The sequence below is a fragment of the Coregonus clupeaformis genome, chromosome 11, assembly GCF_020615455.1.
Source record: "Coregonus clupeaformis isolate EN_2021a chromosome 11, ASM2061545v1, whole genome shotgun sequence".
Lineage (NCBI taxonomy): Eukaryota > Metazoa > Chordata > Actinopteri > Salmoniformes > Salmonidae > Coregonus > Coregonus clupeaformis.
Window position 1 is genome coordinate 33,947,371 of NC_059202.1, and position 25,448 is coordinate 33,972,818.

Below are 25,448 nucleotides of genomic sequence, written 5' to 3' on the forward strand. Positions count from 1 at the left end.
TAGAGCTTATGCATAGGCTTATGAGCCCAAGACAGAAAAAGAAATCCTGAAAATTATGATTGTGCCATTATACAATACATAGCCTACTACATATTACGCATGGCAAAAAACAAAAACAAAACTGATATACCACGGCTGAAAGCCAATCAGCATTCAGGGCTCGAACCACCCAGTTTATAATATGCAAATAATGCACTGTGTGGAAAAGCTGTGACTACGCAGCTATGCCCTTCCCTTGCTTTGTTCTCTGTGCTTGTTGGAGCATGATGTCAATGATGTCAATTATCCATTGTCAATTGGAAAGGAAAGGGCAAGTGTTGTGATTGATTGGGTGTGATTGTATCCACAACACTCACTATTTACATAGCCTTTAGTAATGGATAAATACGTGAGCCTGAAGTATGAACGCTGACCGCCAAATTCATGATATTTGTTCACTGAACCACTTTGCGGTGTTTGGAGGCACCTACGATATTGTCAGCTCGCCAGTGAACACTGAAAAAGAACAGATAACCAGTGACCTCCATGACACCTTCAAGCCTCTCTTCTCAGTGCTTCTGTTCGGTTCCCTCCCTGTTTCACCACAGTCAAATCCCATTTACCCACTTAAAATGGCGGCCAGAGCCAGGGAGAAAAATACAAATATTCCCCGCCCCATGCCTCATGCCTCAGACCACATCCACCTCCTGTAATGGTGTGTATACATGTTGTCCTCATTCCTCACTTACAGTCTAGAGAACAAGCCATTGTATATCTCACTCAGGTAGCTAGTAGACCGGCGGGTTCATGAACTGCGAGCAGGAAAAGAGAGAGGGAGGAGAGGAAAGGAAAGAGAAGCCAGATGGAGTGGACTGCTGGAGTGTTTCAGGGCCCGTCGTAATGTCAGACAGTACATCATTAGCTGTCTGCTGAACACCTGGAGGCAAAGCGCTGGGTAATTAAAGAGGGCACAGCCACGTCTGCACGCAACCACCATTAACCCAACACACCTCAATTAGAGCAGAGAAAGGGTCCATTGTGGGCGAGAGAGAGCGGCGGTCTGCGTATCAGCCCGTGACATGTCAAATATGATACAACAAACGGCTAAGCCCTGCGCTAATAAAGCCTGGAATTTGTTGTTTCTTTTTCATCAGGCACCGGAGCTGGAGCCATGCCAGGACCCGAGATGAGAGGCTTATCTTACCTTTACTGTAAAAGTGCAGGAATGTGTGTGAAGAAGTAGAGCAACACTTGCAACCACTTGTTTACTTCAACAATGTAACAACAATAAAAACTGTAAATAGACAGAAGGCCACAATGCAGTGTATTTTACTGCAGAGGCCTCTGTAGTGACGTTTGACTCGCAAATGACAGACTTATGCAAGCCATTGTACAGCTAAATGCTATACCTTATATTTTTAGAAAAAGACCCATTACGCAATCAATATTCAACCATGATGTTGAGGCATGGAACTTATGGGGTTTATGGTTTATATCTACTATTTAATTGTTCCTCCACTCCCTGTGTGTGTGTGTGTGTGTGTGTGTGTGTGTGTGTGTGTGTGTGTGTGTGTGTGTGTGTGTGTGTGTGTGTGTGTGTGTGTGTGTGTGTGTGTGTGTGTGTGTGTGTGTGTGTGTGTGTGTGTGTGTGACACATCAATCACCTGCATGGGCAGGGAAACAAAGGGCAAGTTTTTTCTTCTCTCACCTCACACCACATTTCCCTCCCAGTTCCCACAGCCATGGACGAGCCCGAGCAGCTCAGCGACGTCACAAACAGGCATGCCTGTGTGGTCGCCAAACCCTGGCAGCATTTCAATACTCTAAACTGGCTTCCTTTCTTCATCCCCCTTCCCCTTACTTCATTAGCACTGATGTAAAATAACTTGTCAGGTAAAAGCAAAATGTGATAGGCACAAGGCATCCATTACTGCTTTCACCTATCCATTAAATTACTTAAAATTAGTCCAAATGAAGGAGACGAGGAGAGTAGGCGAGGAGGCCACTTTAGACCAGTGGTTCTCAAACCTCTCCTCGGGGACCTCCAGCTGTTCCATGTATTTGATTTATTCCAGAGCTAGCATACCTGATTTAACTTGTCAACTAATCATCAAGCCTTTGACTAGGTCAATCAGGTGAGCTAGTTCAGGCCTACAACAAAATGATGAAACGTCTGTGGGTCCCCAAGGAGAGGTTTGAGAAACACTGTTTTAGACTATTGAGATGCACCCCTGCATCGCAGTTCCCATAGCCATTCTTTTCAGCCCCTCTGACCAGCAAATCTCTGCAGCTCTGTCAGCCAAGTGATCCGTCAGCTATGATTTATGACGACTATCCTCCATCACCCACCATTTGCTGAGCTCAGCTAAAATCACCTCACCTCCATCTTCCTTCCCCACTGTCTTCTGGAATGTTCTCATAGTACTGTTACTAAGTCTTGATATTTAATTTACATTTCACTGTGATTATTAGGTGTGAGGAGGTTCACCACCTGCATAGGAACTGTACAGTATGGTTAGTTCATCTGTAAATGCAATCTAATACAGTATTATTGTTAATAATCCTATGATTGGTTGGAACACATCTCCTTCCTATCTCATCAGTGTGACACTCTGGCTCCATGGACTTTGATATTTGAGCCAGGGTTGTTATTTTCATTTAGGGTGTATTTCTAAGTTGGATCTAGTTGTTCATTTCTATGTTTGGTTTTGTTGTTGATTAGTCATATGACTCCCAATCGGAGGTAACGAGTGTCAGCTGTCGGCTCGTTATCTCTGATTGGGAGCCATATTTAAACTGTGTGGTTTCACCTGGGTTTTGTGGGTTTTTGTTCCAAGTTCAGTCGGTGTACTGAGGACGTTACGGTTCTTGTTTTGTTTTGTCGTTTATTCTACAATAAAGTCATGTTTCTTGGACACGCTGCGCCTTGGTCATACTTGGACGACATAGACGACCGTGACAGAAAAACCCACCTTAAAAGGACCAAGCAGCGCGTCCAGGAGCAAAGGGTCTGGACATGGGAGGAGCTGTTGGACGGAAAAGGGTCCTGGACTTGGGAGGAGATCCTGGATGGGATGGATCGCCGTCCATGGAGCGAAACGGTGGAGAGGCGACGGCGAGAGGAGCAACGGCGTCAGAAGGGCCATCGTCGGAAGGACGAGAGGCAACCCCAAAAAGTTTTTTGGGGGGGGCACATGGCTTGGGCGGCTGGGCAGCAGGAGGCTGCCACAGGGCTGACGGAGGCAGAGAAGGGGCGAATTCAAAGGGCAACCAGGTTACGGGGGTCACTGGCCAAAGTAGGGAAAGGAGATGTGAGGCACGGCGAGGGGTACTGGGGTGTATTACCAGTCCGGTCCGGCCCGTTCCAGTTCCCGGGGTAGAGCCAGTGGTGTGTGCCTCCAGTACGGTCCGGCCTGTTACGACCCCTCGCACCAAGTGTACGGTGCGCGTCTCCAGCCCGGCTCGGCCTGTTCCTGTTCCTCGCACCAGGATACGGTGCGCGTCGCCAGCCCAGCCCGGCCTGTTCCTGCTCCACGCACCAGGGATACGGTGCGCTTCGCCAGCCCGGCCCGGCCTGTTCCGGCCACTCGCACCAGGGATACGGTCGCGCGTCGCCAGCCCAGCCCGGCCTGTTCCTGCTCCACGCACCAGGGATACGGTGCGCTCGCAGCCCGGCCCGGCCTGTTCCGGCCACCCGCACCAGGGATACGGTGCGTCCCCAGGCCAAGCATGCCCTGTTGCTGCTCTCCGCACTAGGCCTTATGTGCGTCCCCAGGGTCCAGCATGCCCTGTTGCTGCTCTCCGCACTAGGCCTTATGTGCGTCCCCAGGGTCCAGCATGCCCTGTTGCTTCTCCCCGCACTAGCCCTGAGATGCGTGTCCTCAGCCCGGTACCTCCAGTTCCGGCACCACGCACCAGGCCTACGATGCGCCTCAGACGGCCAGAGTCTGCCGTCTGCCCAACGGGGGTCTGAACTGTCCGTCTGCCCAACGGGGCCTGAACTGTCCGTCTGCCCAACGCCGTCTGAACTGCCCGTCTGCCCAACGCCGTCTGAACTGTCCGTCTGCCAAGCGCCGCGGGAACTGCCCGTCTGTACTGAGCCTGCAAAGCCGCCCGTCTGCCATGAGCCTTCAGAGCCGTCCGCCGGGACCGGGCCGCTGAGAGCTCTCCGCCAGACAGGAGCAGCCAGAGCCTTCCGCCAGACAGGATCAGCCAGAGCCTTCCGCCAGACAGGATCAGCCAGAGCCTTCCGCCAGACAGGAGCAGCCAGAGCCTTCCGCCAGACAGGATCAGCCAGAGCCTTCCGCCAGACAGGATCAGCCAGAGCCTTCCGCCAGACAGGATCAGCCAGGAGCCTTCCGCCAGACAGGATCAGCCAGAGCCTTCCGCCAGACGGGATCAGCCAGAGCCTTCCGCCAGACGGGATCAGCCAGAGCCTTCCGCCAGACAGGATCAGCCAGAGCCTTCCGCCAGACAGGATCAGCCAGAGCCTTCCGCCAGACGGGATCAGCCAGAGCCTTCCGCCAGCCAGGATCCGCCAGAGCCGTCCAGCCAGGATCCGCCAGAGCCGTCCAGCCAGGATCCGCCAGAGCCGTCCAGCCAGGATCCGCCAGAGCCAGCTAGTCAGGTACTGTCCCTTAGTCCAGGGCTGCCCCTTAGTCCGGTGCTGCCCCTTAGTCCGGTGCCGGCCCTTAATCCAGTGGGGTTTAGTTGGGGGGTGGTCATGTGGAGGGGGCTACGGAACGGATAGTGACTAAGGTGGGGTGGGGACCACGACCTGGGCCAGAGCCGCCACCATGGACAGACGCCCACCCAGACCCTCCCTAGACTGTATGCTGGTGCGCCCGGAGTTCGCACCTTTGAGGGGGTACTGTGACACTCTGGCTCCATGGACTTTGATATTTGAGCCAGGGTTGTTATTTTCATTTAGGGTGTATTTCTATGTTGGATCTAGTTGTTCATTTCTATGTTTGGTTTTGTTGTTGATTAGTCATATGACTCCCAATCGGAGGTAACGAGTGTCAGCTGTCGGCTCGTTATCTCTGATTGGGAGCCATATTTAAACTGTGTGGTTTCACCTGGGTTTTGTGGGTTTTTGTTCCAAGTTCAGTCGGTGTACTGAGGACGTTACGGTTCTTGTTTTGTTTTGTCGTTTATTCTACAATAAAGTCATGTTTCTTGGACACGCTGCGCCTTGGTCATACTTGGACGACATAGACGACCGTGACAATCAGTCTTCAATACCCCAAGCCTTGTTCCAAATGCTCTACCATGTGTGTAATAACATATACCCTACCAGTACCATACTATTTAGATTAACACCACAAATAGGAATTTAGTGACGCAAATTAGAACAGTTTCTGTCCACATATTTTTATATCAATGGTATTTCATAGGGGTTAGATGCTTGTCCTTCCTCGCCGCTGTCTAACAGATTAAAATGTGACTTGCAGAATCAATCTAAGTCACAGATCTGGTGTTACAAAACATTGAGGTTATCTAGAAATACTGTGGATTCAGGCATGCAAAAAACAATGACCCTGTGCCAGAAGAGAATCTTTAAATTAATACATTATTTGAAGACACTTTTGCTCATGTCTCTTGTCACAGGAAATATTTAAGTTGGAAGGGGACTCCATAGCTGCTGTATGTTTTCACATCCTAATGTCTGGAACGTTTGGTAATATGTGTATATGTCCATTTCTATGCATGTCTCATCAGTTGGGAAAATACTCAGAAGTTATGTAGTGCAGAGGTCACTGTTGACTGAATTCTATGCTTCTGTGACTATTGCCGCATTCACGTGCTAGTTGGAACTAAAAACTCAAACATTTCCCACTTGCTAACCTAGGTGGAAGAGTCAGATCCCGAGTATCAGAATCAACCAATAGGAAGCTCTACGCAAATAACTTACTCAGAAGTTTGTAGTTCGAACTATAAACTTATGAGTAAGTTATTTGCCTGGAGCTTCCTATTGGTTGATTGAATTCTATGCTTCTGTGACTATTGCCGCATGAACGAGGCATATGCAAGCAGCACTGATGAAACCTGCTGTTGGATGTGAAGCAACATCTTCACAGTTCACACAAGCCTCTGATAACATGTCTCCACCCTGAGGTAGATGGTGGTAATTGCTTATGGGAGTGAAGGGTTTATTTCATTTGACCCAGTAGTAATACAAGACAGATAATATATTATTTCAAAACATTTATTTATACATTTTACATTTTCAAAATAACAGCAATATCATTCTCCTACACAGGAACAGCAATAGTAAAGCCTTCAACAAATGTATATTCTTACAATGAAAAACTATTTTGAAATAAATGTACTCTGACCATCAAAAAATGAATAAAACTCTACAGTTTTGTACAATACATACACTATATATACAACAGTGTGTGGACACTCCTTAAAATGAGTGGATTTGGCTATTTCAGCCACACCCGTTGCTGACAGCCTTCACTCTTCTGTATCATGGTTGTATCGTGGCTGTATCAAGGCTGTATCAAAGTTGTATCTAGGCTTTATCAAGGCTGTATCGTCATAGTTGTATCATGGTTGTATCATGGTTGCATCATGGCTGTATCGTGGTTGTATCAAGGCTTTATCTAGGCTGTAATAAGGCTCTATCTTCATAGTTGTATCATGGTTGTATCATGGCTGTATCATGGTTGTATCATGGTATCAAGGCTGTATCAAGGCTGTATCAAGGCTGTATCATGGTTGTATCTAGGCTGTATCAAGGTTGTATCTTCATAGTTGTATCATGGTTGTATCATGGCTGTATCATGGTTGTATCATGTTTGTATCAAGGCTGTATCTAGGCTGTAACAAAGCTGTATCTTCATAGTTTTATCATGGTTGTATCATGGCTGTATCATGGTTGTATCATGGTTGTATCAAGGCTGTATCTAGGCTGTATCTTCATAGTTGTATCATGGTTGTAGCATGGCTGTATCAAGGCCTTATTTGGGTGGAGCTAGATAATGGATGAACTGGATCCTCTATGGTAACACACAGTGATGGAACTTAAGGATTTTGGGCACTTGGATAGCCAATTTCTACTAGCCCGGGTAACATTTGGGTTCAGAATCTGTGCCAATGAGATACATTTTCTACTACCCCGTTTAGAAAAATGCTAGCCTCGGGCTAGTGGGCTTTTTCTAAATTCCAACGTACGCACACAGACCCACACACACACAGACCCACACACACACACACACCTCTCTCTCGCAGCTACGTCTGCTCCAGGCAGCCCATTGTGGTCTAACCGCTCGACACAGACAGGCAGCTGGTGGTGGAGCTGAGGCGGCGGCTCTTCTTGGGGGCCTTGGGTGCAGGCGGGGGGCTGATACTGAGACTCCTGACCTTATTGAAACTGTTCTTCAGGCTGTTGTGCCTGGTGCTCCCCGTGCTGCTGGTCTCCTTGGACACGAAGGCATCAGGGTGACAGAGGCCTGCCCTGAGGCAGCAGCAGCACAGCAGCCCTGCGATGGCCTTCCTCAGCTCTGTGCTGCCCAGGGCGTAGATGACCGGGTTCAGAGCAGAGTTGAGCACGGCCAGAGCGATGACCCAGTCGGCACTGAATAGCGGCGCGCACTGCCGCGACACACAGAAAAAGTCCAGCAGCAGCAGGGCGAACAGAGGGCCCCAGCACATGATGAACACACCCACGATGGAGATGACCGTCTTCAGGAGCCCCAGGGATCGCTTGCGGCTGCGCTGGGATCCCACCTCGGCACTGCTGCGCACGTGGCAGTAGATGGCGCCATAGAGCACGCCGATGGCCAGCAGGATGAGGGAGAAGATGAACAGGGAGAAGAGGATGTATTGCTTGGAGTAGAGTGGCAACAAGGTGGAGCAGCTCTCCAGGTTGCACACGCAGTTCCAGCCCAGCAGGGGGAGGAAGCCGATGGCGAAGGCCAGGATCCAGCACAGCGCCACCAGGCCATAGATACGACACGTCTTCTTGGCTGACTTCTGGTGCAGCGGCTTCATCATAGTGGTGTAGCGCTCCACAGCTATCAGCAGCAGGCTGAAGATAGAGGCAGCCAGGGCCACGAACATCACCCCTTCCCTGAACAGCCACAGAGCTGGGCTCAGTCTGAACGTCTGGCTGCCAGACATGCAGATGTTGACCACGTAGGCCGCCCCGGCCAGCAGGTCGCTCAGGGTGATGTTGGCAATGCACACGTAGACCCAACGGTGGCTCTGGCGGATCCTAGAGAGCACGGCCACCAGGACCAGCAGGTTCTCCAGGATGATGAGGATGCTGATGAAGAGGGAGAGGGACGCGCCCAAGCTCAGGCCACCTTGGCGGGGCCCGCGGTGCTGCAGACGCCCTGTGTGGTTGTAGTGCTCCAGGATCACATTGCTGCTAATACTGCTTCTACTGCTGTTGTTGGTGATCCAGAGGTACAGGTAGGGGCAGGAGGTTGAGGAGCTGAGGGAGGACAGGGCATCCATGGCTGGGTTGTGAAGAGCTTGATTGGGCTGTGCTGGGTTCGGCTGGGCTAGGCAGGTCAGAAAATGGCTGGGTTGGGCTGGACAAGGCAGGACTTGGGTGGGTGTAGAACTCCTGCAGTAGGCTCAGGGCTCAGACTCAGGCTAACACACTCTCTCCACTGGAGCTCTGCTGTCTCACAACCCACCTAGCAAACACAGGGAGATATTTGATATGAAAAGATGTGTGATAAGCGATAATATTGTTTATAAATTCATTGTGAAAAGCTGGAAAAAAAATTAAAATCTGAAAATGAGATAAGAATCTGTCAGTTGACCTGACCTAGGTTCTTATCTTAAAACTGCATGCCTCCACCAGCAGGTGTTAGGGCCATTTAAACCTCTATGGTGCCATTTAAATCTCTCTGTACCATTTAAACCACGTTGTGGTTAGCTGGGAGGAGCAGCCAGCTGCTGCCAGGAAGGGGATTTAAGTTAAATCTGCACGTGAAGTCAACATCTTTGAAAGTTGAAAAACTGCTATTTCAAAATTCCTATTAGTAGTGATAATTGAAAAACTACAGCAACTGTCTCCACTCTGGAGTAAAATAAAAAGTACCATATTACATTTATTATTTTTCTTCATTTTTAGATTTTATAAAACAATTTCCCTTTAAATTCCCAGATTTTTCCTTTTTGCAAAATGTTTGTTACAATTTCTTGCATGTGAGCAAAAGCTTACACATGGCCACAAATGGCTTGCAAATGTACTGCTACAGTTAAATGGACTATATGTAACCATACACTGGCTCTCCATCCCAAGTGATTTCTTCTCATCTAAAATCACTATCTAATTGTACAATTTCATATGAATAACACATGAAGACAAGTTGTGTATAATTTTGATTTTAACAAAATAAACAGCTGTAGAATACATAATGTGTTACTTACAGTGTAGAGATACCGTTGGTAGTGATGCTGTGTGGAGGGCCATCCCCTGTGTGGGCTGATAGAACACATCTGCACTACTCTATAGAGGAGACGAGGAAGGAACTTATGGTACCACACCCATAAGGACCAACACACACACACACACACGATGCAAGAGGTTACTGACACTGATGAGCTGTTTCATTACTGCTCAAGAGAAAACACACTAATTGTGAAATGCTTTAGAACGTGACCATTCAGATGGAAGCCATCAATCAATGTGTGAATTTATCATTTGATATAGGCTAATCCATACTTCCATTAGGCCATCACAATACATTTTTGTTGATTGTTTTGTGTAATTTTCCACATTTCAAGATCATACTTAATCTCAATGACGTAAACACTTTTCCCAACACTTGAGCCACGTTTTTGACCCCTGCAAAACTTTAATCCAACTGCACAAGTTACTCCATGATGATTACGGGAACAGCCATTCATAATGTTTTCCTAATACATGTATGTTGAAGAGATTGGAGCCGGATGTTTTCAAGGATGTGTTGCAATATACTTTTTCTACTAGAAGGGCATCAGCACAGTGTTTTTACTCAATATTTCTCAGAAAGAAAAAAATAATCCTGACACGAAGAAAACAGGAACCTTCTGATCAGATGTGTAAAGGGACCCCTCCCTATGGTACCCCTACTATAGATGTACAGCTATGGTTTCACACCTCACTTCACCCAGCTGTGCCAGACCACACTCTAACCAACAATGGCCTACTTGGCCTACTTACCACCCAGTGAGCCCCAACCACTTACCATAACTGACCAAAGACAACATCACACACTCAGTAATAAAAAATATCACTACTGTCTTTTTGGGTAATTAACTCTCCCCCCTCCCCTACATTTTCCAGTGATAAATGTTAAAGCACACTTCGTTCCTTCAGATCAGCTACTCCTTCCAGCTGAAGCTTATCCACAATCTCATGCATAACTTGACTCATTGTGAGTCATTTAAGGAAAGTGAGGCCACAAGTTTAAAGTTTTTATTGTCACGTGCACAAGTACAGTGAAACGCCTTTCTTGCTTGCTCTTTCCCAACAATGCAGTAATCAATATCAGAAGTACTATAAAAAATAAATAAAAAAGTCAAGTACAACCAAAGAAATGCACGAGAAATAGGAATAAGAAGAACACGAGAAAGTAAGTAAGCTATATACAGGGTCAGTTCTAATACCATGTTTACAATGTGAAGGGATACTGGAGTGGGAGGGTTATATACTGTATGTACAGTATAGGGGCATCAGGATATACACTGAACAAAAATATAAACGCAACATGCAACAATTTCAAAGATTTTACTGAGTTACATTTCATGAAAGGAAATCAGTCATTAAAATCATTCTAAATTCTCTGGCAACAGCTCTGGTGGACATTCTTGCAGTCAGCATGCCAATTGCACGCTCACTCAAAACTTGAGACATCTGTGGCAATGTGTTGTGTGACAAAACTGCACATTTTAGAGTGGCCTTTTATTGTCTCCAGCACAAGGTGCACCTGTGTAATGATCATGCTGTTAAATCAGCTTCTTGATATGCCACACCTGTCAGGTGGATGGATTATCTTGGCAAAGGAGAAATGCTCACTAACAGAGATGTAAACAAATTTATACACAACATTTTAGAGAAATAAGCTTTTTGTGAGTATTGAGAATTTCTGGGACCATTTATTTTAGCTCATGAAACATGGGATCAACACTTTACATGTTGCATTTATATTTTTGTTCAGTATATGACAAACAAAGTAGCAGCAGCGTATATGATGATTGTATGTGAGTGTGTGCACGTGTGTACAGTCAATATGAATGTGTGTGCGTGTTATGTGTGTGTGAGCAAATTACGTGAGTGTGTGTGTGTGTGTTGGAGTGTCAGTGTGAGTGTGTGTAAGTGAGTGTGCATAGAGTGAGTGTTTGAGTGTGCAAAAATAAAATAGAAGGGTCAATGCAGATAGTCTGTGTAGCGATTTTGTTAGCTATTTAGCGGTCTTATGGCTTGGGGATAGAAGCTGTTCAGGAGCCTGTTGGTGTTAGACTTGTTGCTCCGGTTCCGCTTGCCGTGCGGAAGCAGAGAGAACAGTCTATGGATTGGGTGGCTGGAGTCTTTAACATTTTTCCGGGCATTCCTTTCAAACCGCCTGATATACAGTGCATTCGGAAAGTATTCAGACCCCTTGACTTTATCCACATTTTGTTACCTTATAGCCTTATTCTAAAATAATTGATTCCATTGTATTTTCTCCTCATCAATCTACACACAATAACCCATAATGACAAAGCAAAAACTGGTCCTGAGATCCTGAGTGCTCTGGAGCGGGTTTTCATCAAGGATCTCTCTGTACTTTGCTCTGTTCATCTGTCCCTCGATCCTGACTAGTCTCCCAGTCCCTGCCGCTGAAAAACACCCCCACAGCATGATGTTGCCACCACCATGCTTCACCGTAGAGATGGTGCCAGGTTTCCTCCAGGCATTCAGGCCAAATAATTCTATGTTGGTTTCATCAGACCAGAGAATCTTGTTTCTCATGGTCTGAGAGTCCTTTAGATGCCTTTTGGCAAACTCCAAGCGGGCTGTCATGTGCCTTTTACTGAGTAATGGCTTCCGTCTGGCAACTCTACCATAAAGGCCTGATTGGTGGAGTGCTGCAGAGATGGTTGTCCTTCTGGAAGGTTCTCCCATCTCCACAGAGGAACTCTGAAGCTCTGTCAGAGTGACCATCTGGTTCTTGGTCACCTCCCTGACCAAGGCCCTTCTCCCCCGATTGCTCAGTTTGGCAGGGCGGCCAGCTCAAGGAAGAGTCTTGGTGGTTCCAAACTTCTTCCATTTACAGTGAGGGAAAAAAGTATTTGATCCCCTGCTGATTTTGTACGTTTGCCCACTGACAAAGGAATGATCAGTGTATAATTTTAGTGGTAGGTTTATTTGAACAGTAAGAGGCAGAATAACAACAAAAAACTCCAGAGAAACGCATGTCAAAAATGTTATACATTGATTTTCATTTTAATGAGGGAAATAAGTATTTGACCCCCTCTCAATCAGAAAGATATCTGGCTCCCAGGTGTCTTTTATACAGGTAACGAGCTGAGATTAGGAGCACACTCTTAAAGGGAGTGCTCCTAATCTCAGTTTGTTACCTGTATAAAATACACCTGTCCACAGAAGCAATCAATCAATCAGATTCCAAACTCTCCACCATGGCCAAGACCAAAGAGCTCTCCAAGGTTGTCAGGGACAAGATTATAGACCTACACAAGGCTGGAATGGGCTACAAGAATATCGCCAAGCAGCTTGGTGAGAAGGTGACAACAGTTGGTGCGATTATTCGCAAATGGAAGAAACACAAAATAACTGTCAATCTCCCTCGGCCTGGGGCTCCATGCAAGATCTCACCTCGTGGAGTTGCAATGATCATGAGAACGGTGAGGAATCAGCCCAGAACTACACGGGAGGATCTTGTCAATGATCTCAAGGCAGCTGGGACCATAGTCACCAAGAAAACAATTGGTAACAGACTACACTGTGAAGGACTGAAATCCTGCAGCGCCCGCAAGGTCCCCCTGCTCAAGAAAGCACATATACATGCCCGTCTGAAGTTTGCCAATGAACATCTGAATGATTCAGAGGAGAACTGGGTGAAAGTGTTGTGGTCAGATGAGACCAAAATGGAGGTCTTTGGCATCAACTCAACTCGCCATGTTTGGAAGAGGATGAATGCTGCCTATGACCCCAAGAACACCATCCCCACCGTCAAACATGGAGGTGGAAACATTATGCTTTGGGGGTGTTTTTCTGCTAAGGGGACAGGACAACTTCACCGCATCAAAGGGACGATGGATGGGGCCATGTACCGTCAAATCTTGGGTGTGAACCTCCTTCCCTCAGCCAGGGCATTGAAAATGGGTCGTGGATGGGTATTCCAGCATGACAATGACCCAAAACACATGGCCAAGGCAACAAAGGAGTGGCTCAAGAAGAAGCACATTAAGGTCCTGGAGTGGCCTAGCCAGTCTCCAGACCTTAATCCCATAGAAAATCTGTAGAGGGAGCTGAAGGTTCGAGTTGCCAATCGTCAGCCTCGAAACCTTAATGACTTGGAGAAGATCTGCAAAGAGGAGTGGGACAAAATCCCTCCTGAGATGTGTGCAAACCTGGTGGCCAACTACAAGAAACGTCTGACCTCTGTGATTGCCAACAAGGGTTTTGCCACCAAGTACTAAGTCATGTTTTGCAGAGGGGTCAAATACTTATTTCCCTCATTAAAATGCAAATCAATTTATAACATTTTTGACATACGTTTTTCTGGATTTTTTTTGTTGTTATTCTGTCTCTCACTGTTCAAATAAACCTACCATTACAATTATAGACTGATCATGTCTTTGTCAGTGTGCAAACGTACAAAATCAGCAGGGGATCAAATACTTTTTTCCCTCACTGTAAGAATGATGGAGGCCACTGTGTTCTTGGGGACCTTCAATGCTGCAGAATTTTTGTTGTACCCTTCCCCAGATCTGTGCCTCGACACAATCCTGTCTCGGAGCTCTACGGATAATTCCTTCGACCTCGTGGCTTGGTTTTTGTTCTGACATGCACTGTCAATTGTGGGACCTTATATAGACAGGTGTGTGCCTTTCCAAATCATGTCCAATCAATTGAACTTACCACAGGTGGACTCCAATCAGGTTGAAGGAACATCTCAAGGATTATCAATGGAAACAGGATGCACCTGAGCTCAATTTCGAGTCTCATAGCAAAGGGTCTGAATACTTATGTAAATAAGATATTTTTGTTTCTTATTTTTTATAAATTTTCAAAAAGAATTCTACAAACCTGTTTTCGCTTTGTCATTATGGGGTATTGTGTGTAGATTGATGAGGATTTTTATTTATTTAATCCATTTTAGAATAAGGCTGTAATGCAACAAAATGTGGAAAAAGTCAAGGGGTCTGAATACTTTCCGAATGCACTGTAGAGGTCCTAGAAGGCAGGGAGCTCTGCCCCAGTGTTGTACTGGGCTGTCTGCACTATTCTCTGTAGCGCCATGCGATCCAGGGCAGTGCAGTTGCCATACCAAGCAGTGATGCAGCCAGTCAAGATGCTCTCAATGGTGCAGCTGTAGAACCTTTTAAAGATTTGAAGGCCCACACCAAAGTGCTTTGATTCAGATCTACACATTCTCTTTTAATGAATCACCTCTCATTTGAATGACCTTTCTGCCACTGAATAATGCAAATATCAAACCCAATGGACAATTATCTGAATAAATATTTAGATCTCCCCTGTCTTTGGGGCAGCCACGCAAACAATGAAAACACTGTCATAGTAAAGTTAGCTTTAATCTTCCCAGTTTGAGCTACATTTCAGGGTAATGAGGCATGTAGATGGGGGGGACCTGACGGAGTCAAAAAAATCACAACTTCTAATTTTTCAGTAAGGCTGTAGTGAACCCTTGCATGCTTCAATAATCTTCTAGTAAAAAAGGTGATGAATATGAACATTTTCTCAATCAAGTGATGCTACAGAGGCAGTATCTGTTTGTGAGCCTGAAAAAACAGTCCAAAAAAGATAACAGAAAACAACCGCATCCTTAGGTGTCAACACCCATAACTGTTGAAAACGCCCTTTCTCTGAATACAACTTAAAAACCACAATGTGCATAGCGTAGCCTACAAGGAAATGGAAACGATGAAGTTGTTTACATTCTTTCCCCCAACATTCAGCAAGTTATGAAATATTTTTATTTGTATATTTAATTATGCGCAAATATGCCAAATAGCGTGGGAAAGTTGCCCTTAACCATAGATAGGCTACAGCTGAATAATGATATTTTTCCCTCTCCATAATGATTAAGGTTAGGATTAGAGGTAGGGTAATCTGATATTAGATTTGTTATGCCTTAATTGAGCATGTATGTGAGTCACAAGGTGCATAACAGTTGCTGACCTACTAATTGGGGCATTCAAGGTCAATGCTGCATTAAATTATCAATGTGATTTTATAGCTTTACTTGCAGTATAGCTAGTGCTCTTCCTCAATAAATAAATCACATAACAGTTAGAATTATCTGCACATACACCTACAGTAAGTAAATTACTGATGATAAGGGGCAAGTAGTCTATCCCACAGACTTCTATAAAGATCGTACTAACATGCAAACCTCACCGACCACGTTGTGTGAACCAGCATTGCAAAATAAATGTACTCATACATGTTATTCAATATTTTACCCACAGCGTTTGTGTGCGTGAACATGCGTCTGCATAGCCAAGCGCTAAAATAGAACTTGGTTCTATTTGAGACTGCAAGTCCCCTCCTAAAACCTCGATCACACCTACAGAAACATTGTGTTTTGGTACACCAGAAGTACATCAATTTCCAATGGAACACTGCATTTGCCTTGCAGCATTGCATTGCAGAGGCAGTTGCAGTGCGTTCTGTGTGGTGCATACATTGGATTTATCTAACATATGCAATGCTACAATGCTGCACGGAAAATGCAGCTTTCCATTGGAAATTAATGTACTTCTGGTTTACCAAAATGCAGGAAAGGTGTGATCAAGGAGTTATTGAATATCAGGAAGATACAAACCCACTTGATGCTTGAAATACAAATTAGGAGAGATTCATTAAAGATAACTAAAAACGAACTAGGTTTCCCTTTTTATCAGCTAAAAAGAGGACCATATGAATGTCAGGTAAAATAAGAACCCAATGTTAATCTCCCATCTCCCAGGACAAAGCTAGCTAAATGTCCATTAATGTTTTATGTGTGTTTCGACCTGCCCCCAAATTAATAAACAGTGCATTCGGAAAGTATTCAGACACCTTGACCTTTTCCACATTTTGTTACGTTACAGCCTTATTCGAAAACTGATTAAATCATTTTTTTCCCTTATCAATCTACAAACAATACCACATGATGACCAAGCAAAAACAGGTTTTTAGAAAGTGTTGCTAATGTATATTTAAAAAAAAACTGGAAATATTACATTTACATAAGTATTCAGACCCTTTACTCAGTACTTTGTTGAAGCACCTTTGGCAGCGATTACAGCCTCAAGTCTTCTTGGGTATGACGCTATAAGCTTGGCACACCTGTATTTGGGGAGTTTATCCCATTCTTCTCGGCAGATCCTCTCAAGCTCTGTCAGGTTGGATGGGGAGCGTCGCTGCACAGCTATTTTCAGGTCTCTCCAGAGATGTTTGATTGGGTTCAAGTCCGGGCTCTGGCTGGGCCACTCAAGGACATTCAGAGACTTGTCTCGAAGCCACTCCTGCGTTGTCTTGGCTGTGTGCTTAGGGTCGTTGTCCTGTTGGAAGGTGAACCTTCGCCCCAGTCTGAGGTCTTGAGCGCTCTGGAGCAGGTTTTCATCAAGGATCTCTCTGTACTTTGCTCCTTTCATCTTTCCTTTGATCCTGACTAGTCTCCCAGTCCTGCCGCTGAAAAACATCCCCACAGCATGATGCTGTCACCACCATGCTTCACCGTAGGGATGGTGCCAGGTTTCCTCCAGACGTGACGCTTGGCATTCAGGCCAAAGAGTTCAATGTTGGTTTCATCAGACCAGAGAATCTTGTTTCTCATGGTCTGAGAGTCCTTTAGATGCATTTTGGCAAACTCCAAGCGGGCTGGCCACTCTACCATAAAGGCCTGATTGGTGAAGTGCTGCAGAGATGGTTGTCCTTCTGGAAGATTCTCCCATCTCCACAGAGGAACTCTGGAACTCTGTCAGTGACCATCGAGTTCTTGGTCACCTCCCTGACCAAGGCCCTTCTCCCCCAATTGCTCAGTTTGTCCGGGCGGCCAGCTCCAGGAAGAGTCTTGGTGGTTCCGAACTTCTTCCATTTAAGAATGATGGAGGCCACTGTGTTCTTGGGGACCTTCAATGCTGCAGAAATTTTTTGGTACCCTTCCCCAGATCTGTGCCTCGACACAATCTTGTCTCTGAGCTCTACGGACAATTCCTTCGACCTCATGGCTTGGTTTTTGCTCTGACATGCACTGTCAATTGTGGGACCTTATATAGACAGGTGTGTGCCTTTCCAAATCATGTCCAATCAATTGAACTTACCACAGGTGGACTCCAATCAAGTTGAAGGAACATCTCAAGGATTATCAATGGAAACAGGATGCACCTGAGCTCAATTTTGAGTCTCATAGCAAAGGGTCTGAATAGTTATGTAAATAAGGTATTTCTGTTTTTTATTTGTAATAAATTGGCAAAAATATCTAAAAACCTGTTTTCGCTTTGTCGTTATGGGGTATTGTGTGTTGATTGATGAGGAATTTGTTTTATTTAATCCATTTTAGAATAAGGCTGTAACGTAACAAAATATGGAAAAAGGGAAGGCGTCTGAATACTTTCCGAATGCACTGAATATGAAATATAAAGGCAACATGCAACAATTTCAACGATTTGACTGAGTTACAGTTCATTTAAGGAAATCAGTTGCTGCATCAACACCTGTTGGTCATTTAATTAAATTGCATCTACTATTTACAGACAAAGTTGTCAGTGCATAATCTCACCACATGCTGCTGGTTTTGGCTCATTTATACTAGTAGTAGCCACTTTCAACTTGCTTTTTACTGTGTAAATCACATGAGCCTTGGTTTGGACCGATTAGTTATAAAGCCAAATAAAGCACTGCAATCAGGCCAAGTGGATAATATATACAAATTAATACATTTACATTTACATTTAAGTCATTTAGCAGACACTCTTATCCAGAGCGACTTACAAATTGGTTCATTCAACTTAGGATAGCCAGTGGGACAACCACCACTGGGGGAGGGTGGGTGTAGAAGGATTACTGTTATACTATTCCAAGTATTTCTTAAAGAGGTAGGGTTTCAAATGTCTCTGGAAGGTGGTCAGTGACTCCGCTGTCCTGGCGTCGTGGGGGAGCTTGTTCCACCATTGGGGTGCGACAGCAGCGAATAGCTTTGACTGGGCTGAGCGGGAACTGTGCTTCCGTAGAGGTAGGGGGGCTAGCAGGCCAGAGTTGGATGAACGTAGTGCCCTCGTTTGGGTGTAGGGTCTGATCAGAGCCTGAAGGTAAGGAGGTGCCGTTCCCCTCACAGCTCCGTAGGCAAGCACCATGGTCTTGTAGTAGATGCGAGCTTCAACTGGAAGCCAGTGGAGTGTGCAGAGGAGTGGGGTGACATGAGAGAACTTGGGAAGGTTATAGGGGTTTAATCGCACAGGCAGGGAGCCCAGCCAACAGCGAGTTGCAGTAATCCAGACGGGAGATGACAAGTGCCTGGATTAGGACCTGTGCCGCTTTCTGTGTAAGGTAGGGTCGTACTCTGCGAATGTTGTAGAGCATGAACCTGCAGGATCGGGTCACCGCTTTGATGTTAGCAGAGAACGACAGGGTGTTGTCCAGGGTCACGCCAATGTTCAGCTTGAGGTGGTGATCCGACATCCACACTGATATGTCTGCCAGACATGCAGAGATGCGATTCGCCACCTGGTTATCAGAAGGGGGAAAGGAGAAAATTAATTGTGTGTCGTCTGCGTAGCAATGATAGGAGAGACCATGTGAGGATATGACAGAGCCAAGTGACTTGGTGTATAGCGAGAATAGGAGAGGGCCTAGAACTGAGCCCTGGGGGACACCAGTGGTGAGAGCACGTGGTGCGGAGACAGATTCTCGCCACGCCACCTGCTAGGAGCGACCTGTCAGGTAGGACGCAATCCAAGCGGGCAGGTTGTTGGGCGGCCGGCCGTCACAAGTCGCAAGATTTCATCTGGAGAGAGAGGGGAGAAAGAAGTCAAAGCATAGGGTAGGGCAGTGTGAGCAGGACCAGTGGTGTCATTTGACTTAATAAATGAGGATCGGATGTCGTCAACCTTCTTTTCAAAATGGTTGATGAAGTCATCCACAGAAAGGGAGGAGGGAGGGGGAGGAGGAGGAGGATTCAGCAGGGAGGAGAAAGTGGCAAAGAGCTTCCTAGGGTTAGAGGCAGAGGCTTGAAATTTAGAGTGGCAGAAAGTGGCTTTAGCAGCAGAAACAGAGGAAGAAAATGTAGAGAGGAGGGAGTGAGTTTTCCTCAATTTCCGCTCGGCTGCCCGGAGCCCTGTTCTGTGAGCTCGCAATGAGTCGTCAAACCACGGACCAGAAGGGGAGGACCGAGCTGGCCGGGAGGATAGGGGACATAGAGAGTCTAAAGATGCAGAAAGGGAGGAGAGGAGGGTTGAGGAGGCAGAATCAGGAGATCAGAGGGAGAAGGATTTAGCAGAGGGAAGAGATGATAGGATGGAAGAGGAGAGAGTAGCGGGAGAGAGAGAGCAAAGGTTGCGACGGCACATTACCATCTGAGTAGGGGCAGAGTGAGTAGTGTTGGAGGAGAGCGAGAGAGAAAAGGATACAAAGTAGTGGTCGGAGACTTGGAGGGGAGTTGCAGTGAGATTAGTAGAAGAACAGCATCTAGTAAAGATGAGGTCAAGCGTATTGCCTGCCTTGTGAGTAGGGGGGGACGGTGAGAGGGTGAGATCAAAAGAGGAAAGGAGTGGAAAGAAGGAGGCAGAGAGAAATTAGTCAAAGGTAGACGTAGTGAGGTTAAAGTCACACAGAACTGTGAGGGGTGAGCCATCCTCAGGAAAGGAACTTATCAAGGCGTCAAGCTCATTGATGAACTCTCCAAGTGAACCTGGAGGGCGATAAATGATAAGGATGTTAAGCTTGAATGGGCTAGTGACTGTGACAGCATGGAATTCAAATGAGGAGATAGACAGATGGGTCAGGGGGAAAAGAGAGAATGTCCACTTGGGAGAATATGGAGTCATTCATCAGTAGGAAGCACTGTCTTCTGACAATTCTGGAATTGGAGGTAAAATCTGGCATAGGCTTTCTAGGTTTTATCAAACATCAGCATACCATACTGAACAAAAATAAAAACAACATGTAAAATGTTGATCCCATGTTTCGTGAGCTGAAATAAAAGATCCCAGATGTTTTCCATACACACAAAAAGTTTATTTATCTAAAATGTTGTGCCAAATTTGTTTACATCCCTGTTAGTGAACATTTTGGCAAGATAATTCATCCACTTGACAGGTGTGGCATATCCAGAGGCTGATTAAACAGCATGATCATTACACAGGTGCATGTTGTGCTGGGGACAATAAAAGGCCACTCTAAAATGTACAATTGGCATGCTGACTGCAGGAATGTACACCAGAGCTGTTGCCAGAGAATGTAATGTTAATTTCTCTACCATAAGCTGCCTCCAACGTCATTTTAGAGAATTTGGCAGTACGTCCAACTGGCCTCACAACCGCAGACCACGAGTAACCACGCCAGCCCAGGACCTCCACATCCAGCTTCTTCACCTGTGGGATTGTCTAAAACCAGCCACCTGGACAGTTGATGAAACTGAGGAGTATTTATATCTGTAATAAAGCCCTTTTGTGGGGAAAAACTCATTCTGATTGGCTGGGCCTGGCTCCCCAGTGGGTGGGCCCGGCTCCCAAGTGGGTAGGCCTATGCCCTCCCGGGACCACCCATGGCTTCACCCCTGCCCATTCATGTGAACTCCATTAGGGCCTAATTTATTTATTTCAATTGACTGAAAATGAACTGTAACTCAGTAAAATCTTAGAAATTGTTGCACTTATATTTTTGTTCATTATAGTTGCTAGGCTGATGAATCAGACTGTGATACCAGCTTCTACCTGACATATCAACAACAAATGTTTAACATATAACAAAACGTATAGCTTGTAAAACACTTACCTGGGTTCTTTACCGGTAGTAAAATGCCTTTATTGCATGGTGCTTTTCAGTTGCAGGTCTAAATGTTACCACAGGTTACCAAAGATACTTTTAACTAAGTTTTCCCCTGTGATGTCACTGCACTCAACATTTAAAGTGCATCACTAATCTAATATCTGTAGAGGGCGCTGAGCAACTACATTTTTGGTGCAACAGTGAGTTTGTTGCATTGTTTGGAATATCCAGACGTGCTTAACCCTCCCGTTGTCCTAGGGTCAAAATGACCCGCCACTGTGTTGAACCAAATGTGGCGGGTCATTTTGACCCTAGGACAACGGGAGGGTTAAAGTGCTTCTCCAATAGAAATCCCCGATCACACTTGTAGGCGATGTCATGCCGTCGAAACACCTCATTGTGTCTAACGAGCTTTACACGCCAAACTGCGCATGTGCAAGATGTCAACTCAAAGGCACTCCTTCGATATAAAGTTGTTTTTTATGAAAATAAAAATGTGTCAGTTTGTCACTTTTACGAGGTTGGAGTAATAACATGTTCAACTACTTAAAAAATTGTCTCGAATCTAGGCTGTGCCTTTAGATTTTGAAAAAAGTAACAACTAAGAGATCATTTTTCACTCCTCTCAATGACTTCTCAAACACCAAACCCCGGCCTGGTCTGTTTGGTCTGTTTCGCAAGCGTCACCGGAAGTCTCGCTTTGAAGCGCCTCTGGGTTTAGAAACTCTGTGGAATATCGTTTGCGGCTTTTTGTCAACTTTTTTTCACGGAGCCTGCCAGAGAAAGGAAGTAGGTAGCTAGGCTAGCAGCTAGTGAGCTAGTAGTCAACCATATCATCGTTGTAGTCAACTCGCGAAGCCAGCCAGTAGACTTGAAAGGACGTACTATTGAACGTCTTTTACCACAAGCAAGGTTACAGTATTTGGGTAAGATAGCCATTGCAAACAGGTAGACTACCTTGTTGATAAATAACTTTGCGGCGTACTTCTAACCCGTTTTTTGACTAGCTACTAAAAGCATATGTTTAGTGCTTGATTCTGAACGGCAACGTCCTTAGCCTGTTAGCTATGCTAACGTTAGCTGAAAGTATTTGGTTGGTTAGCCAGTCTTGATTTCATCATAAAGGTAACTACAAAAGAGGCTTTCTGAATTATCTATCAGTTGTATGCGGGAAATACAATAAGGAGTAATCTCAGACAATGACAAAAACAACTGAACAAGGTAAGATAAATTATTAGAGTGATTGTTTTGAACAAACGTTTATCAAGGAACAGATCATGAAAGATGGGAAGCAGACATTAGCCAGAATTGTGGTACAGTAGTATCCAAATAATTTTTTAGTGAGCAAAGTGTCTTGACAGTAATATTTTTAGGTGTGATAATATTAGCTAACAGACATTTCACCGTTTACAGTTCATTGATGTCTGATAATTAAAGTTACCTATTGTCTACTTCCTCTCCCAAATAGATACAAACCTATCATGTCACTCATTCAGAACTTGAAACTGCCTCTGTGATTTTCTTCCTGTCCTGACGAATTGTGGTGCAGGAGTTATCTATATATACACTGACTGACATTGGAACGAGCAACATCACACTTGGAATGCTGAATAGTTTGAGAATGTTGAATTTGTATTCTTATTCCATTGTTGTCCAAATAATCAGCCAGACAAGTTGTGAACTGAACGACAATACCCACATGTCACTTATGCATTGTGATAACCAGTGCTCATGCTCGTTGTCTGAGCGTACACATATACAAACGTAGTCTACAGACTTTATATTGTACAAATGACACATTTTGGAGCAAAAAATAGTGGGTGAGCCAAGCTTCATAGTTAAAGAAATTTAGTCCCGTGTCCTTTCACCTCTACCCAACCACATGTTGTCAAAATGCTCCACAGCACTGTAATACATGAATAATGTATGAGCTGTGGAAAAACCTCTAACTGAAAAAGAACAAATAGGAACAGTAAAATTAGGCGTATGTTTAGCTGAAAAGTCTGTCATTCTTGGTGTTGTTTCCATTGTCTAATGTGGCAAGTCATTTCCTCCTGATGAAGTAATGTATCTACACTTCCCTGTCTTGAGCTGCTCTGTTTGCCATTGCTCGTCCTAATATTTATATATTTCTTAATTCCATTATTTTACTTTTAGATTTGTGTATTGTTGTAAATTGTTAGATACTACTGCACTGTTGGAGCTAGGAACACAAGCATTTCGCTACACCCGCAAAACATCTGCTAAATATGTGTATGTGACCAAAACAATTTGATTTGATTAGTGGACCTAACCAATTCAACTTCTTTGTTGAGAGATTCCTGTGCTGAACAAGATACAGCGGCCATTTCAGCCCCTAACTCGTGTTAAGAGATAGGTGGGATGTGTTGAATAGAGCTGAAGGATGGGACTAATAACAACTAACAACAACTAACAACAACTAATAACAACAAGATAACTAATGTAAAGCATACTGTGTCCATAATAAGTATATAGGTTATAGGTTGAGAGCTTTTGTGAAAGAGCACAGTTAGAAAGATATGGCATGTAGAAGCAAACCGGATGGACATCATGAAAATGATCGGAGAGGTTGAGGGTAGAGGAAGTTCAGGAGTTAAAAACAAACAAAATAGAATAATTGTAAAATTGACTGTGTCCATAAAATGTATATAGTATGTATAAGCTGGAAGTAGAGGCCTAAGCGTTGTTGTTCACTAGTTTTACTCCAATTAGGGAAGGGGTGGTGGGGTTGGAAAGTAATAAAGGGAAATATGTATATGTATTTATGTGTATGTAGTCCCCTGTAGCTCAGTTGGTAGAGCATGGCGCTTGCAACGCCAGGGTTGTGGGTTAGTTTCCCACGGGGGGCCAGTATGAAAATGTATGCACTAACTGTAAGTCGCTCTGGATAGGAGCGTCTGCTAAATGACTAAAATGTAAATGTAAATGTAACTCTATCATAGTAAATGTGATTGCGGAACAGAAAATATATCTAATAAATAGAGACGTTGTTTCATAACTGACTCAAATGCCTTGGAATGCTAGTTACATACATGAAATACAGTACCAGTCAAAAGTTTGGACACACCTACTCATTCAAGGGTTTTTCTTTATTTTTACTATTTTCTACATTGTAGAATAATGAAGACATCAAAATGATGAAATAACCCATATGGAATCATGTAGTAACCAAAAAAGTGTTAAACAAATCAAAATATATTTTATATTTGAAATTCTTCAAAGTAGCCTTGATGACAGCTTTGCACACTCTTGGCATTCTCTCAACCAGCTTCACCTGGAATGCTTTTCCAACAGTCTTGAAGGAGTTCCCACATATGCTGAGCACTTGTTGGCTGCTTTTCCGGTCTAATATAGCCCTTACACATCCTGGAGGTGTGTTGGGTCATTGTCCTGTGAAAAACAAATGATAGTCCCACTAAGCGCAAACCAGATGGGATGGCGTATCGCTGCAGAATGCTGTGGTAGCCATGCTGGTTAAGTGTGCCTTGAATTCTAAGTAAATCACAGACAGTGTCACCAGCACCCCCACACCATCACACCTCCTCCTCCATGCTTCACGGTGGGAACCATACATGCGGAGATCATCCATTCACCTACTCTGCGTCTCACAAAGACATGGCGGTTGGAACTAAAAATCTCAAATTTGGACTCATCAGACCAAAGGACAGATTTCCACCGGTCTAATGTCTATTGCTCGGGTTTCTTGGGCCAAGCAAGTCTCTTCTTCTTATTGGTGTCCTTTAGTAGTGGTTTCTTTGCAGCAATTCGACCATGGAGGCCTGATTCACACAGTCTCCTCTGAACAGTTGATGTTGAGATGTGTCTATTACTTGAACTCTGTGAAGCATTTATTTGGGCTGCAATCTGAGGTGCAGTTAACTCTAATGAACTTATCCTCTGCAGCAGAGGTAACTCTGGGTCTTCCATTCCTGTGGCGGTCCTCATGAGAGCCAGTTTCATCATAGCGCTTGATGGTTTTTGCGACTGCACTTGAAGAACAGTTCTTGAATTTTTCCGGATTGACTGACTTCATGTCTTAAAGTAATGATGCACTGTCGTTTCTCTTTGCTTATTTGAGCTGTTCTCGCTATAATATGGACGTGGTCTTTTACCAAATAGGGCTATCTTCTGTATACCCCCCCCTACCTCGTCACAACACCACTGATTGGCTGAAATGCATTAAGAAGGAAATAAATTCCACAAATTAACTTTTAACAAGGCACACCTGTTAATTAAAATGCATTCCAGGTGACTACCTCATGAAGCTGGTTGAGAGAAT

General features: G+C 44.9%; 2 protein-coding genes across 8 annotated transcripts in view; one reads left to right on the plus strand and one right to left on the minus strand.

Annotated features, from left to right (window-relative positions):
• Positions 1 to 6,173: 6,173 nt before the first annotated feature.
• LOC121577315 (sphingosine 1-phosphate receptor 4) lies at positions 6,174 to 9,450 on the minus strand. The gene is made up of 2 exons (XM_041891079.1): positions 9,376 to 9,450; positions 6,174 to 8,633 (listed from the first exon to the last, which is right to left on the minus strand). The coding sequence occupies exon 2, from the start codon at positions 8,446 to 8,448 to the stop codon at positions 7,249 to 7,251; it is 1,200 nt and encodes a 399-aa protein (XP_041747013.1). The 5' UTR covers positions 8,449 to 8,633; positions 9,376 to 9,450; the 3' UTR covers positions 6,174 to 7,248.
• Positions 9,451 to 21,935: 12,485 nt separating this feature from the next.
• The window catches only part of LOC121576830 (unconventional myosin-IXb-like), a 125,880-nt gene continuing 122,367 nt past the window's right edge, over positions 21,936 to 25,448 (plus strand). For 6 of the 7 annotated variants that reach the window (XM_045223511.1, XM_045223513.1, XM_045223514.1 and 3 more), the window contains exon 1: positions 21,936 to 22,369. The gene's annotated coding sequence lies outside the window, so the exon portion shown is untranslated. The remainder of the gene's footprint in view (positions 22,370 to 25,448) is intronic. The other variant, XM_045223512.1, reaches the window with a different exon arrangement.

Excerpts from the sequence above, each read along its gene's own strand:
- LOC121577315 (XM_041891079.1), bottom strand. The coding sequence starts at position 8,448 with ATGGATGCCCTGTCCTCCCTCAGCTCCTCAACCTCCTGCCCCTACCTG.